The following is a 17350-nucleotide window of genomic DNA, read 5'->3' on the forward strand; positions in this document are numbered from 1 at the left end:
TACATTCTCGGCTGCAGGCCATGCTGCCGCAAACAATCACATCAAACACATCTGCTCTCAACTGGAGCCGCATTGTGCGCTGCCACTTTAAAAAAATTTTTTAAAAAAGCACACAGAAGTACGTACACACATACACATGTGCATGCACAGAAATGCACAAACGCGACCACATGTAGGCGCAGTGAGAGAAATCTGCAGACATACAGCTGCCCCTTCTACGCACAAAAGCAAACACTTCAAGGCACCTAACCCTAACCCTAACCATTTAACCCAAACCTAACCCTAACCATTGCCTAATCCTAGACGTTGGGGGCTTAAAAACACTGATAAACCACATACGAGCAGACCTAGTAACACAGACTCACACACTTATCCGTTTGTTTGTTGTTGTTATTGGCCGCCTGTCAGTCTTCGCTGCAGTGACAGTACAGGATAAGAGAGTCAGATGCTGAGGCCTGATGCCACAGTTGCTTCAAAGGGTGGTTTTGAAGTTGGGGGGGGGGAGAGCAAACTCTCATCTAATCTAGGTCTAGCCTTGGCACAATACTCAACACAAGGCAGCGCTAATCCAATTGGTTGAGACTCCGATCCGTAGCATTGATGTGGGGGCCTTAGCAATTGTGAGAAGAAATGGAGGATTAAACGCTGGTTAATTAATTACGTATCAAGTGCGCACTCCAAAAGACTAATGAAATCCTCGCGGTGAACTTTTCTGAGGCGCCGTCACACTCTGATGGATCTTGGACAGCACTGCTGGAGGGAAGGCAAGGGGTCGGACACACACAAACACACACACACACACACACACACACACACACACACACACACACACACACACACAGACACACAGACACACACAAACACACACACAGATACACACACACACAGGCACAAATAATGTCAAGTTTGAGATACTTCCACGTAGGGCTACACAGGGGCGAGCCCTGAGTACATATGTATCTATTAATTCCCATAGCTCAATCAGCCGACACATAGGCACCCGCAGTCACACCCACAGGGAAAGATTCACACGTTGGCTCACTGCAACACGGCGAGGTAAAAAGTGAGTCTGATTCCATCTACGCACACCTCGGCGCATTTCTCTCACTCTGTCTGCTTTTGTGTGTCTGTTTGTTTGTTTGTGCTGTACTCCTGGTGTTTACCCATGCAAAGCTGGAGCTTCTCCAAGCGGCCGATTCAACAAAAAAAGGAATAGCACTAAGTCCACAACATAGCGCCACAATGCAACTGCAGTGGGCTGTTAAAGCTGCAGAACTGGGGCCAGAGCTAGCAAAGAAGAGGCAATTAACAGCAAAAACGTGACACACTCCAATGGAGAAGCAGCTCCCCTCTTTCCCCTCTTTAGGCTGTGCATTAGCATTTTGGGTAGCTGGGATGGCGGTGGCGGGGTGGGGGTTTGGATGGAGGAGCGGGGATGTCGGTGGAAAGGGAATTAGCAAGAACTGCAAAATTGGATTTTCCAGCCGGTCTTTTCAAAGTTCCGAATTGAACTTTCCCACCGTTATTTCCGTTCCTATACTTGACAACTCGGCAGGCTGATGAAGAGGAGGGGGTTTAACGCGAGGCAGTGGGAAATTGAATATTCTCGTCTGCTCAGGCTGTAATAGAGAGCCACAGAGAGATATGGGTATAATAGATATTTAGATAGAGTGAAGAGGACTGCTGTTGTTGTTGTTGTCACAGGGCGTTCTGCTACAGCTGTGTGTGCACAATGAAGCTGCTTCGACCTGCAGCTCCAGCCTCCTGAGGGGCGTGCGTGTGTGTGTGTGTGTGTGTGTGTGTGTGTGTGTGTGTGTGTGTGTGTGTGTGTGTGTGTGTGTGTGTGTGTGTGTGTGTGCGTGTGTGTGTGTGTTTCTGTCTCTCCTAACCACCCATACGCCTAGGTGTACCTGCGATGCTCTACGCTGCATGTTTCTGCATTAACCTGAACTTAACCCCGTCTTCTCTTCTGATTCGGATCCACCGCAATGCGATCACATTCAGCAGCGGGAGCGCAGGCAGAGCGCCGGGAGAACCAGGGTAAGTAAACACCGGCATCGGCTCATCAATAATTAACTGCAGCGTTTGGGTGGAAGGAGACGAGGGGAGGATGATCATGTCTGCGCTTCTTCAGTCAAAAGCCTTTGTAGTACACACACACACACACACACACACACACACACACACACACACACACACACACATACACACGTCTAATGGTTTGTTCGGCCTCTGTGGGTGTGGATGCTAATGCACCTGCATTCTTGCACAGGTGTACTTACTGTATGTGTGCATCCACCCCGGTCAGATAGCCCTATGGGCTTTATTTTACACCAAAATGTAGTGTGCATTTGCCTACCAGCCATTGTGAAGAATTTAACCCACTATATACTAGCTCTGACATATTTGTCTGAACACGTCTCACCTGAAGGACCACTTAGACTCTAACACAGCAAGACGTGCCCCGCCATGCAAACATCCTGCGGCCATGACACATTAGCGACAGAGCAGCCACTGTTGCCTGTTTGCTTTAAAACTGACTTAGGTAGAACTGAATGAGCATACTGTGTCAGTGAACCTGTTTTTTTTTTTTTTTTGAAACAGCTGCTTGACAGATCTCTCTGCGGGACTCCTGGGTACTGTGGAGCTCAGAGGAACATTTCAATTCACAGGAGTCGCCTACTGCAGGCACTTTAAAGTGGGGTTTATATACACTACAGTACAATTAGCTGTTACCTTGCACATATGTTATTGCAAAATTCATCTTCCCATACCACAATAGACTGCTTTGTTAAGAAGCAGAGTTTCCTGCTCATCTTTCCTCCTCTCTCCACTCTCCTTTCTTCCCCTTCCTTGGGCTCAGTCAGAAATATGGCCTTCCCCTACTGTGACAGCTCACAGATGGCTGTGGCAGAGCGTCGCAGATGGCCCTATCTGCGGCACACCCCCCCACCCCCCATCAGTGCCACACAGATGGTTCAGTCCACCTCCCATGTTTCAAACTAGGGGGCCGTCGCTAAACCCCATCACAACTTCCTCCCAGGACGGAGTTAGTACATCACAGGCAATCAGCAAAGCCGAGTGGCCACACCTGCGCTGTAAGACATTTAAACATTTTGTTTTCAATTGAATGAAATTGAATTAAAACACCCCAAATTCAATGGAAGTCATCATTATTTTACCCGCGAAGAATGTTCATGCGTGCATCCAAGTTATTTTGGGGCATTTTTGGTTGAAAGAAACCCATATTAGATAGAAAAAACTTAGAAAACGGGTTCAAATATGACCCGAGGACAAACACGAGCGTTAAGGGTTCAGTGTGCTTCAACCAAAGTTGTTTCTACAAAGTGTCCCAACACGTATAAAGGTATAAATCAGAAAAGGTGTGGGATTTCAGATGCTGTTTGACAAGCACTTAGTTTTAAACATACTGACGTTTTTCCTTTAACTTTAAAAAGATCTGGCTTCAAGACTCCCATCTTCTCATTTTGGATCTTGCTAGAGGCTTGATTTATACAAGAAGCAAATCCCATAGGGGGAATCTTTGAAAACACAACCGAGTGCTTTGAATGGACTTTTAGTTTAACTTCAAATGGAACTGAAATGTTTACCTGTGTGCTCACAGCTGTAGGATCTCTAGGGGACAATCATCCTAAGGATAGCCTCAAACGGTGTTTGGTGTTTTAAGCCCTCAATGTCGTCTTCCAGGCAGCGCTGCCTGGAAGGCACTAGGATTAGGCAATGGTTAGGGTTAGGGTTAAGGTTAGGGTTAGGTGCCTTGAAGTCGTCGTCGTCGCTGTGATGATCAAGGAATTCTAGCCATACATGCTCTAATAAAGCAAAGACAAATTTCCCCTCAACTTCTACCTCAGCCTCATCTACTTCAATTATTTCCTACTGTCCATCAACAACATCTCAACCAGGTGTACCGACTTGCATTCAACTGTGCAGTTGTAGCAGCACTGAATGCAATATGGACTACAAACAATGGGGGGGGAAAAAAGGCCACTTCACAAATAAGTGAAGTTGTTTTTCGCTTGTAATAAGTCAAAACAATCTGCCAATGGAACAAGTGAAAATTCACTTGGTAAGATGTCTTGAAATAAGAAAGAAGATGACCCATATTTTACAAATAACAGAGCAGCTTAAAAACCTTATGAGATGTCCAAAAAAAGCTTGCGTCATCTGAGATACGACTCAAAACAAGATGTTTCCAAGTTAGGTGATTGTGTCTTATATTAAGTACTATTCGATATTTCCTAATATATACTTTTTTTGCTAACCCTATTTCGAACCTATTTTGACTGATGATACCCCAAACTGATTCACTTCACCACACAACAAACTCCACCCATAAATCCAAGGTATGTCGACCAACAGCTGGTTCTTAAACCTCGCCGTAACGGTTTGAGGCTGTTTTGCTCCCACCTTAAATTATGCAAGTCCTAATTTACGATCCCTCCAGGGAGAGCTGTGTACTTACAGATGATGTAGTAGTCTCTCCCCCTGAAGAACTCCAGGCCCCACAGATTAGGGCTGAACTCCTGAAACTTGAGGGTGAACTTGACGTCCTGGTCGGGCTTGACGCAGTTGAGCAGCGGCGTGTCGGCCTTGGTGATGGTGCAGCTCTCCAGCTGCTCCCTAGGCACCATGTACACCTTGTAATACTCCACGCCATCGCTCCCCCCGCCGTCCACGCGTGGGCACACAATGTCCAACTTATCCCCGATCTGGGGGTACAGTACCACGCCTTGGCCCGGCACGAATCTGAAAAGGAGACGTGGGGGGGGGGGAGAGGATATTAGTTAGATGCAGAAAAACTGATGATACGTCATTCATTATGCATTGCGGATTGGAGTGTTTACCATTGAGCCTTTCCATATCTTTCAAAAAAAAGAGAAGTGGGCTTAATTATTGATGTGGTAATTACTGGTCGGGTCCATTCATTTTAGATGATGAGGGATAATGACGGAATGTGTGGTGTGTGTGTGTGTGGTGTGTGTGTGTGTGTGTGCGCAGTTGCGTGCAGTGCAAAGTGACCCCATATCTGAAGATATGCTTATTTTAAATGTCTGTGTGTGTGTGTGTGTGTGTGTGTGTGTGTGTGTGTGTGTGTGTGTGTGTGTGTGTGTGTGTGTGTGCAAAGTGAACCCCGTATCTGAAGATAAAATCACAGCTTTTCTTCGGCATTGTGGCAGGCGATGGAAGAGAGAATAATTAACCGGATAAATGAGGAGACGGCGACGTGCTTCCCGGATGCCAGGGAAATGGCAGAGCGGCGTTGGCATACAAAACAGAAAATTAAAAACAACAAAACAAAAAAAATGAACACTAAAAGCCCAGCTTGGTGATGCAAAATCACAACAAGAGGGAACAGCAGCAGGAACACGCGCGCAGTTAGACGCAAAGCCTGGAGGGGGATGTCTGGGAGTGGAGTTGAATTTCCCTAAATTCTTCCCAAAAGTACAACAATGGCAACATTTAGTCTCCGAGTACTGAGAGCCCCTGCAGCATTCCTGTGATGGCGTACACACACATATTTCACAGTTGGAGCTTGAGTTGGAGGTGATACCTTGTATTTATCTGCTAAACCAATTTGCCCCGCGTTTGAATACAATTTGAAATGTTAACCATGGACGCCCTGGAGGCCTTTTATAGCATAATGTGAATACTGATGCAAGTCAATAGACAGGAATGGATTGCAATTACTGACTACAGAATAAGATGGTAATATCTAGTGGGAACATTTAGGTTTACATGTTGATCATATATTATGTACTTGGGTTCTGTGCAGTCTGTGTGCGGGTGAGCAAAAACAAATGGCCCCTGTGAACTAAAGCTGAAACTGTAAGTCGAGTGAGCTGTTAGTCGACTGACAGAAAAATGAGTTGGAAACTATTTTGATAATTGAGTCATTATTGAAGTCATTTTCCAAGCACAAATATGGAACATGACCTCGTTTCCCTTCTAAATTGTGAGGATAAAAGAAGACATTTGACAACATCACCTTGGAGTTTTGGGAGAATTGTGATGGCCATTTTTGAACAAAATAGAAATTTGGAGCACATCAAACACTTCATTTCCTGCATTGTGGTGAATTTTTCTGCAACAATGTGTGCCTGTTCTGCATCAAGTTTGGATTATTCCCCATCGCCACTGTAAGTTACACCTATGTACAAATGTCTTTAAGTGTGGGCCTGCCCCACATCTCCAAGTGAACTTTGACTTCTTTTCCTGGAAGAATCTAAGATTGTCTCATTACAAAAGCAATGAGAGCGAAAGCAGCCCACTCTGCCCCCCCCCCCCGTGAGCTGGAGCACCAGCGTATACTGTAAGCCTTTCACTGGGTTTTTTTCCTGACTACAAAGACAGCCACCGCAGGGCGGCAGGGGAGCCTTCACACAGGGGACCGGTGGCAAGGCACAGTCGATTCATAATTAACAAAGAGCATTAAATGAAATAGCGGGGGGGAGATTCAACACATCATCAGTTTTATATATATAAACATACTGGCTGCTAGCTCTCACAGAACCATTTAATCTTCTTCTTCTGTCTATCTCTGTCACACACACACACACACACACACACTCTCTTTGTCTTTCAAACGTACAGATACCGACACGTGCATTATTTCTCCTCCCTTCTCCAGCAGCATGCATCATCCTCTTTGCTTTCGGGGCGGGAGGCTGGTGCACGAGTGAGCACAAGATACACACATAGGCGCACGCACGAGCTCCACGTGCACACGCAGCGGCTAACTAGGCCGAGAGAATATTTTTTCTGCCCCCTAGGGACACACTCAGCGGTGGTACAGTGTGTCCAGTGATGGACGCAGAGAGAGAGAGAGAGAGAGAGAGAGAGAGAGAGAGAGAGAGAGAGAGGGTACGTATATGTCCATGCATCAGGGCACCATCTGGCATCATCTTCTCATCTGTGTGTGTGTGTGTGTGTGTGTGTGTGTGTGTGTGTGTGTGTGTGTGTGTGTGTGTTTGTGTGTGGAGGAAGGGGGATGAGGAGGGAGAGGTGGAGCACAGAGAGAGAGAGAGAGAGAGAGAGAGAGAGAGAGAGAGAGAGGGGAAAGGTCCTTAGAAAAGCCTTGGGGGCTTCACTTCTTCACTAAGACTGGAGCTGGAGTTGTGTGCGTTAGCCTTGTGTGCGTGTGCGTGTGTGTGTGTGTGTGTGTGTGTGTGTGTGTGTGTGTGTGTGTGTGTGTGTGTGTGTGTGTGTGTGTGTGTGTGTGAGTGTGTGGGTGTGTGTATGTGTGTGTGTGTGTGTGTGTGTTTGTGTAAGCATGGCTGCTAGCATTCATTCATGCGTGTTTATACAGGGGTCAAAGCATGCATGCATGTGTGCGTTTGTGTAGCGTAGCTTGTGGCGGCCATTCTTTATCTAATGAGGTTAATCTAGCCTATACGTGCTCCGGCTCTCTGCTTCCATGATGACAACACAACAGCAGATCTCTATCCTGCAGCTTCGCGTCCTTATCGCCATGTCCCATCATGCTCAGCTAGTCAATATCCCTGTGTATCAAAGTTGATTGCTTCTGTCCTCCATCTCATGTCTGTGCGTCACATTTGAAGCTAAAATCAGGACGGGTTCAGCCTGGATTGGCATAAAGGCTGAAGCCATGCGCAAACAGTTAGCATGGTTGTGTGTAAAGTTCAAAAATACACCTGCCAACAATTCCTATCTTGTTTAGAGGTGCAAAGATTAGTCAATTAGTTGTCAACTATTAAATTAATCTCCAACTATTTTGAGTATCGATTTGAGTAATTTTTTTTATGAAAGAAATGTAAAGAAATTATCTGATTCCATCTTCTTACACAAACAAAGGTTTTAAGGGTAGTTTCGCTAAATACTGGTTTTGTTGGTACAATTTTTCATAAAGAAATAGTTTCGACACATAACTCCCTAAAGCAGAAAAACAAAAAAATCTCGAGGCTATTAGAAAGTCAAAAACACACAGACACACACACACACACACACACACATACACACACATACAGGTGCAGGCCCACACCTACTGTACAGTACATATGCATACATCCGCTCACACCTTTCTGACAATGCTATCTGCTCTGCTAGCATGAATGCTATCTCTACTAGCAGGAGATCAAACGTGACTGAGCCAACAGAAAGCTAACGCACGGGCAGAGCTGCAGCACACGGCGCACAGCTGAAGCAAATGTCACTGCTTCTCTCACACACACAAACACACTGGCTGTCTAGTGTGCTTCTCCTACACAATATGAGATATGGTATCATAATGGCTGTATCCTGTTCTTTCACTGCCTTTACAATTCCAAATTGAGATCTGCCCTAGCCAGGGGCACACAAAAAAAAACACACACCATCCTCTCTGTTACATTCTGGTATTTTAGCCAGCTGATTTACAGCAAAGTGCTGTATAATAAAAGCATTCACTAAATGCTGACAAAGAAGAAAACAACTGTTTGAATGTGGGTTTAAAGAGAAGCTGCCAAGAGGCTGATGCAGGGCGAATTTGAGCTATTCTGGATTGTCTCCTAGAGGGAATACAAAAGGAGGGGGAAGAAACGGGCGAGGAACGAGAGAAGAGACGCAGAGACAGGGAGATTGTCAAGTCAGACACTCATTCATTAGTTCTGCCCCTCCCCTCCCGCGCTCGGCCTCCTCCCCCTGCCTGCGCTGCGCCGTGGCTGGATATGTGTGTGTGTGTGTGTGTGTGTGTGTGTCGGATAGCAGACACCTGGTCCACTGGCAGCCAGTAGAACCAAACTCCAGGTAGAGAAGGTCACACACACACACACACACACACACACACACACACACACACCAGCCTGATGCAGCTGCTGTAGAGATAGCAAGGATGAGTAACAAACAAAAGCTTGCCCCGCCATCTCATGATTCTAAATGCATTTGACCCCTACCCCCCATCCTGTTTTCAGGCACACTTGGCCCTTCACCACTCCTGCCCCCCCCGTTCTTTACTAAGGCCCCCCACCGTAAATATTCCTGAGCTCAAGAGCATTTTATTACAGAGGTCTGGTGCTGTGCTAGTCTGCAGATTAGGCATTAAAAGGCATTACAGGCTGGATGTAAACATTGTGGGCTAATGTAAAGACATCCATTTACTGTGAGTCGGTATCGGCTGCCTAATTAAATGCAGTTAACGGCCGTTGTTCTTCCCGCAGGACGCTGGTAGAATGTAGAACTTGAAATGTTCCATGGATATTAGAGCCACAAAGATTCATCAATTAGTTGTCAACTATTACAACTACATTTGGATAATCGATTAATCGGTTTGATTCATTCCTAGTGTCTTCACTCTTCACTCTGTGACGGTAAACTGAATGTCTTTGAGTTGTGGACAAAAGCAAGACCTTTGAGGACGTAGTCTTGGGCTTTGGGACATTTTCTGACATTTTACAGACCGAAGACGAATCAAGAAAATAATCGACAGATGAGTCGACGATGACAATAAGCGTTAGTTGCAGCCCTACTGAATATTGTGGTCGTTTTTTAAATTGTACGCCCGTGTCGTGAAAATAATACATGGCACAGTATAAAAGTGAAACCTTGCAAAACATGACGTCTCACGACATACAGTAGCACTCCTCTTCTTCCTCCTCTCATCAGTGTTTATCCCTCTATCCGCTCTCCTCCACTCCCCCTATAAACAAACAGTGCGACCGCTCTGCCAGAGGCCCGCCTCACTCCTCTCATCTCTAACCACAGCCGCCAGGCCATTTGCTGAGAAGGTGAGAACAGCCACAGGTACCCCAACTCTCTCCTCGACACCTCCCCCGTCTCTGCCAGAGTTAGAAGTCAAAGCTTTTATCACACTGACAAGGTTTTCATAATGAAATTGAAAATGAAACGGACCAAAATCAGACAGCTGCAATTTCCTTCTAACAAAAAAAACGCCCTCACAGCTTTTCTGTGGAAAAGGTTTTTTTTTTTTTTTTTTAAAAAGCAGGGACTTGTGCCTGTGATTGCATGTCCATAGCTTGCTTTGTGATGGCTGGAACTTTGGGACTTTCACAAAAAAAAAGGAACGCATCGATGAAATGATCTTTTGTGAGAGTGACTCCGACACACAGGTGGGTGATTCCTGGAGAGATGACATGACTGACTGTTGTTTTTCTCATTTATCTTCTAACCAACTTACTCCACCTTTAGGTTTGGTGTTTTTTTTAGCGTGTGTGTGTGTGTGTGTGTGTGTGTGTGTGTGTGTGTGTGTGTGTTTGGGGAGGGGAGAGGAGAGGAAGTGTTAGGGGCAAAAGGAAAAAAAGGAGGAGGAGGAGGAGGAGGAGGACTGTAGTCCTGCTTCCTGAGGTTATGACCACTGCATCTATCACCAATAAAAAAAAAAAGAAAGAAAGAAAACAACAACACAAAAAGTATGATCTCTCATCCGTGAGTCTCTGAACCCTTCTCCCTTCTCTCTCTCTCTGTTTCTCTCGGACGGTTTTCCCTGCGTCCTCCTGTCGCTGCACATCTCCATATAACTCCCCTTCATTCCTTCCCTTCCTCCCCCCACGTCTCTCTTTCTGACTTTCTATTTAAACCACTGGACTGTTGGATTTTGTGTGTGACAAAAACAGAGCCCCGGTGGCCCGCCCCGGTGTAAACCCCAGTCCCAATCTCCCCTCCGTTCTCTTCCTGTGGCCCTGAAGTTATAAGAAAACAAAGAGAAACGAGGGGAGGGTGAATATTTACTGCAGATCGAGAGCAACTGTTTGACTCTGAATCCCCGCTGCAATGCGAGGATTCATTAAGGGCGGCAGACAAAGAGGCCAAGCCGGGGCATGGTGAGGGTTAATCCACCCGCAAATCTCTCGCAGCGCCCCGGCTTTCACCCTCGGTCGGCCGAGAGGACAGAGGTCTCCACGCCGCCTGTCACCCTATACCCCCCCACCCCCCACCCCCCTTCACCGTCCCCTCTCTGTGGTTCTGTCTGCTCTCCGAGCCTCGGCCCTACCTTTCATCCAGTAATCCAGGCCTTTGGGTTCTAAGCAGGCCTAGACATAATTACCCTCCTCGCCCCCCCAAGGGGGCCCCGACGCTTTCTTCTCTCCCTCTCTGTTTCATTTCTCTCGCTTCTTTCTATTTCTTTCGCTCCCTGTTCTTTTATTACTCAATCTTAATCATCAACTTTTCTCTTTCTCTTGGAAGGAATCATTAAAAATAAGAATAAAATCAAATAAAAAAGCCACGTCAAACCTCCATAACCCTGGCAGTGTGAAGCCAACATGGCTCTTTCTCTCCTTCCATTTTTTTTTTAACCTCACCCTCTCTGCCGATCGATGCAGCTAAATTAAAGCAACTGATCTTTCTCTCTCCCTCTATCTCTCACTCTCTCCAGAAAGAAAGGGAAGACGAGAAAAAGGCGAAATTAGAGGCACTGCAGGGGTTTGGGAGGAAGAGGGAAGGAACGGTTACATTCAGCACACAAGGCCTCGTCAGTCATTCATGATGGACTTGCATCTCTATGCTCACCTCTCTCTCTCTCTCTCTCTCTCTCTCTCTCTCTCGCTCTCTCTCGCTCTCTCTCGCTCTCTCTCTCTCTCTCTCTCTCTCTCTCTCTCTCTCTTCTCCCCCCCCCCTACATTCACAAAAGGACCCACAGAGGTGCCCCCGTCACTGCCCGGTCACAAAGGGCCTTTGGGCTTCTATGTAATCTCTTAATGAACTGCCGTGGAAGAGAGGGAGCGCTCCTTTTACATAAAGCATGTAAAGCAGGCTTCGCTTTTGTTTCTCCCTCCCAACTACAAAATGGATTAGCAGAAGAAGAAGGTGTGTGTGTGTGTGTGTGTGTGTGTGTGTGTGTGTGCGGGGAGGTGGTGGGGTCATTCTCTTGTTTTTTTTTCCTTCGGAGGTTCATGGATAAGGGCAGTAAAGTAGTAAAGCGCAAAAAACAATGAGGTTTAACCGACACAGTCGTGGGCCCTGTGGAGTTTTTTTTTTTCTTTTGTTGATGGACGTACACACACACACACACACACACACACACACACACACTTAGTACACACCGAGTAAGAGCGAGAGAGAGCATAGCTGTTTCTTTATCCTCAACCCCCGGCCTACACACACAAAGGCATTAGACTGGCCTTCACATTTCTAACATTCATCCCTCCTTGAATAGTCAAAAGAGGGAGACTAACGCAAAACCAAAAGAGGGACGCAGAGGCAGGGACAACTCGGGCTGTTGAGCATATTGCTGACCTGCTGCATAAAGATATTCACGCTCCGGGGCTCTCTGTTAGCGAGCAGGAGGGAGTGACACACAGGCATGAGGACTTTCAACGAGCTGTGAAAAGAGATACACACTCCACAGCAAAAGTTATTTATCACACACTAACTGGGTGGAAAAACGAGCAGTACGGTGTTCTATCCTGATCCCAAACTTGTAACTTAACTCTCCGTCATCAACAGTAGGGCTGCAACGACCGCTTATTTTCATAGTCGATTCATTAATAGTCTGGGGATTACTTTCTGGATGAATGGATGAGTTGTTTTGGTCTATAAAATGTCAGAAAATTGGTAAAAAAAAGTTGATCAGTGTTTCCCAAAAAGCCCAAGATGACGTCCTCAAATGTCTTGTTTTGTCTAAAACGTCAAAGATATTCAGTTTACTGTCACAGAGGAGAGAAGAAACTAGAACATGTTCACATTTAACAAGCTGACATCAGAGAATTTGTACTCTTTTTCATAAAAAAATGTCTCAAACCGATTAATCGATTATCATAATAGTATTTTATAGTAAATATAGTTATATGTTGTATGTGTATACATGTTTATAGTTATAGTTAATTGAGTTGACAACTAATTGATTAATCTTTGCAGCCATACACAAGATAGGAATTGTTGTCAGGGGTATTTTTTAACTTTACACGGAGCCATGCTAACGGTTTCCGGCTCGAAGATATTCAGTTCACGTTCACAGAGAGGAGTGAAGAAACCAGGAAATATTCACATTTAAGAAGCTGACATTGCACAAGTTTGACCTTTTTTTTTTTTTTTTTTTTACATAAAAAAAAAATGACTCAAATCGATTAATCGATTATCAAAATAGTGGGCGATTAATTGAGTAGTTGACAACAAATCGATTAATTGATTAATCGATTCATCTTCGCAGCTCTAATCAACATCTCCTCCCGTGAGTAAAAAGGAAAAGTTGGGATTCATGTCAGCCAGAGAACTTGAACTACAAACTGAAGTGACTGTTGCTCTGCTCCAAAAAAGAAAGGAGTTCAGACAGGGCTAGTCGCCTGAACAGAAAGAGGCGAGCACTCGCACAATGATATCACTCGGTGGCCTTTTACCTCTGAACTCCTCACCCAGACACAACGCCGAGAATGTGCACATGCACACACTAATGCCGCGGAATGCATGCTGCGTTTGCGGCAGCCCGAGGCCTATACTTGCTCTGAGGGTGGACACATTTTCCTCTTTTTGTTTTGTCCTCCTTTTGGAGTCAAAAGTGAAATGACATACTAATTTGCAAGAGCTGCAGCTCCAAGATGCAGAAGGTTTCATGTTCTATGAGAAGGGCATTTTCAAAGCACAAAATGACTTGTTGGGCGATCCCTACATAGAAAGAAAGCTTTGCCAGTAAGCAAAGTGAAGTCCATACATAGAAAAAAATATGTTAGCAGTGTTCATATTTGCTGTTGAGTTGCCATTTTTGCATCGCTTTAGACTGCAATCTCTCCGCACATCAGAGTCAAGCGTTCCCAGAACCATTTGGGTGTTTTGTCGTCACCCCCTCTCTAATAAGACCAAATGGTCATCAAATGGCACTATACAGCAGGGGATTACACATAACAACTCACTACATTAGGCTGTATAGCAGACACGCAGCAGCACAGGGCCATTTGGGCTGGGATATAGGTGTGCAAAGTGCAACCTCGACTGATATTGACCTTTAAACCTAGAGCTGGCCGATATGGAGAAAATCAAATATGATGATATTTTTGACCAAATACTAGACTTATACTATAAATAGACTTGTGGTGCTTTCACAAAATATTTACACAATGAGAGTTTTGATAAATAATCATCAATAATGTGGATCCAATGACTAATTGGGTAAAGGCAAATAATAGAACAGTTACAACAGTCTGGTAGGTTCAGAAAATGACATCACTTTACTGTAACGCAGCCTTTAAAACCAGGAAAAGACTACACTTGTGTCATATAGGTTATACAAAATCTAAGACGATATCTAGCCTCATACATCGATGTCGATATCGATTTATTGCTCAGCCCTATTTAAAACCTCGTTTTGTTCTACCCTTCTCTCTTTTAAAACTAAAATATAAATGAGTGCGTCATTGGGTGCACAGTGTGGATTGAAACGCGTTGGGACCCAGACGGCCGTGGCAGTCAAGAGGCTAGAAGGCCGAGCACCAGCGCTCTGTCCCGCAGTCAACACAGCCAATCACACACACACACACACACACACACACACACACACACACACACACACACACACACACACACACACGACCCCCGAGTTAACGTTCCTCTCCTGCAGCCATGGGCCGTGCAACAACAGACACCTGTTATTAGACCATCACACCGTCTCGATTGTGTGTGTTTCGGTGAAGGGAAAGGCAGCAGACAGTGAGGGGAGAGAGGGTCTTTCTGGCTGCGCCGGAGCCAAAAGCTGAAAAGCTGAATTATTGAGCGAGTTTGGAGTTTGGCCGTGACCAAACGGCCACAAAGAGGGGCGCCCCCCGCCGGGCTGAGTGCAGGGGTGTACAGGGGGGGAGAAAGACACCTTTATTTTACTTGAAGAAAAGAGTTTAACCGCCATTCTTGGCCTGTAGGAATATTTAGGAGGCGCAGGATTGTTTGAGATGAGTGAATGTGATTTGACATACAAACAGGCAGGGATGCGAGAATGTAGAGTGTTCGGGGCCCCGTGTTTGTTCGCCTGATTTTACCTAATAATCACCCACCGATGGTCATAGTTAAAGCACTATTTTTTTTTAAAAAAAAAAAAACATACACGCATTATGTGTACGGGACATCCTGGAATTGTACATCTGAACGCAGCCAGATCCGCGGTTGTGAAGCTGTTCTTTTTTACAGCCAGGCTCCAAACAGGAGCAAGAAAAGGCTGCAAATGGAGAGCAGAGCAGCGGGCTGAGAGGCGCACTAAACACGGTCTAGTCAAAGTTCTTTTTTATATCGCATTTCAACCATATATCCCCACTATAATCCGCCCTACAATTTGGCTCGTTGATCAATTAGCCTAATGATTTTTATTCTATCCACATACACAAACACACACACACACACACCGTGTTGGAACCCGCAGCAGAGCATCAGAGGCCCGCTGCTGCGTCCCAGCCTTAAACACACAACACTCATTTCTCTTCGATCTCTCTCATTAATATTATCTTCATTACAGATCCAATATTCGATCCAGTGAACTGCGAGGGAATAAACGGGCCTGCTAATGAGCTCAACACAGCTTCAGAGCTCCGCTATTTTAATTGATTCGGACCTGTTACAGTCAGATATGAATTATAATAGCTTACGCCTATAGTCCAAGTTAATATTGACCGAGGAAGCGAAGCGTACAGCTACATTCCGAATGAATTTACTTCCCAACAACCCAAAATGCGCCACATGTCTGACTAACTCCACACACAATATACCATCAAACAACAAACAATGGACGAATCGCACAAACTATACCGAGCTGTGTCCTTGTGAGGCGGGTTTGCGTGGCGCTGAGTGCACCAAGACGCACGGCCGATCGGCCCTCGCTGCCCGCTGCTCCGTGCGTAAATATTCCCCAACGGCGACAAAACCCGAACAGTTAATGTATGAGTTCAGCGGCGAAGCAACGAGCAGAGCCAAACACAGTTTCCCTTATCTTGACAGGTGTTTTGGATGATGGCTTTATCATTTAGGCTCATTTTTATCTTGTAGTTAACCCCGAGCATTCTCAGTGATACAAAGCCAAACTCCGGTCAGAAAATGTGGGAGTTAAGCTGCAGAGCGGGTACAGAACTGATCCATTTAGTTTTTTTTTTTAAGTTTTTTTTTTTAACGGATCATTAAGGTTCTCTGGTAAACTCGGCATACAGATGACTAACATAAGCTGTATTTATTTTTGATAAAAAATCTTACTTTCGAGACAGGATTCCAACAGATCGCTGTGAAGATAACAGGCGAATATAAATTCAAATTTGAAATCACGCCACTCTGAGAGCTCTTTGTTCCACTCGACGTATGCTGAATTGAAGAGTTGTTTCTGTATTTTACGCGTAGCATAGAAGACACGGGCGGCAAGTAAGCCAGCATTAAATTGCCTGAATTTTCAACAGAGTCTGGCATGAAATGGTCGCCGCACGGGAGCGCGTATATACGGCGCTGTGCGGGGGCCAGTATAGTCTATAGGCTAGTACGCGCGGCTTGTGCTCCACTTACTTGGTATTTGTTGTGTTCCAGTAGATGGACTCCAGGATGAGCGCCCGGCACATGTCCACTTTGAAGGCAATAAACAGAACTCCAAAATAATATCTCCACATCGAGTCCCCCATGGTTAGCCTGCGCGCCTCCGGGTGGGTGCACAATCCTTCTCACAAAAAAAAAGATAACCAAATATGTCCACAACACACACAAAAATAAAGCGCTCCAGAAAAAGGCTGACCGCGGCAATTTCTTCACCTTATATCCCGATCCAGTGGGGATGCGCACGGACCACAAACCCCCGATCACACGTAGCCTACCAGAGCATCTCCCGATGAGAGACCTGCTCCAAAAAACCAAAAGGCGCACGCTCGGCAGTATAGTTTACTCAGCGGACAGTGGCTTTATATTCTCCCCTGTTCAGAGCTGTGATACATCCCTCAGAGAGAAAAAAGTGCTGGTGTCCGCTGTGGGCCGGGCGGCAGATGGAAATCAATACAAATATAAATCCCCCTGCGTTATTATAGTCCAGCAATGCACGCCGAAATCCCGAGCAGCAGCAGCGGAGAAGAGGACAGTGATGTCTGGTGGAGGAATGGAGAGAGAGAGAGAGAGAGAGAGAGAGAAAGAGAGATCCTCTTTCAGCTGGCGCTCAGACACAAACTGTGGGTGACAGCAGCAGCAAAATGAGGAGGACGAAACAATGAGGTCGGATGGTCAAAATGAAGAAAATGATCAAATATGAGAATGAAAGAAATCAAAGGAGCTGGAATGGAAGTTCTCATACTAGAAAAGTGCTGCGGCGGAATTGTGCAAATCCGTCCCCAAAAAACGGCCGCACACAACGCAGGGTATGGTGATGCCTCAGCACTGCTCCGAAACCTGGATGGGAAGTAACTGCAAGGGACCGCGACTGGGAATATTTGGTGGAGCTGGT

General features: G+C 45.7%; 1 protein-coding gene across 1 annotated transcript in view; it reads right to left on the bottom strand.

Annotated features, from left to right (window-relative positions):
* Window positions 1–17307, bottom strand: part of efnb2a (ephrin-B2a) — a 31141-nt gene extending 13834 nt beyond the window's left edge. Inside the window, exons 1-2 of the mRNA XM_031289697.2 lie at window positions 16432–17307; window positions 4484–4767 (exon numbers count right to left, since the gene is read on the bottom strand). Of these exons, the coding sequence (XP_031145557.1) occupies window positions 4484–4767; window positions 16432–16544 (397 nt within the window). The 5' untranslated portion in view covers window positions 16545–17307. The remainder of the gene's footprint in view (window positions 1–4483; window positions 4768–16431) is intronic.
* Window positions 17308–17350: the final 43 nt, after the last annotated feature.

The sequence above is a fragment of the Sander lucioperca genome, chromosome 8 (assembly GCF_008315115.2).
Source record: "Sander lucioperca isolate FBNREF2018 chromosome 8, SLUC_FBN_1.2, whole genome shotgun sequence".
Taxonomy (NCBI): Eukaryota; Metazoa; Chordata; class Actinopteri; order Perciformes; family Percidae; genus Sander; species Sander lucioperca.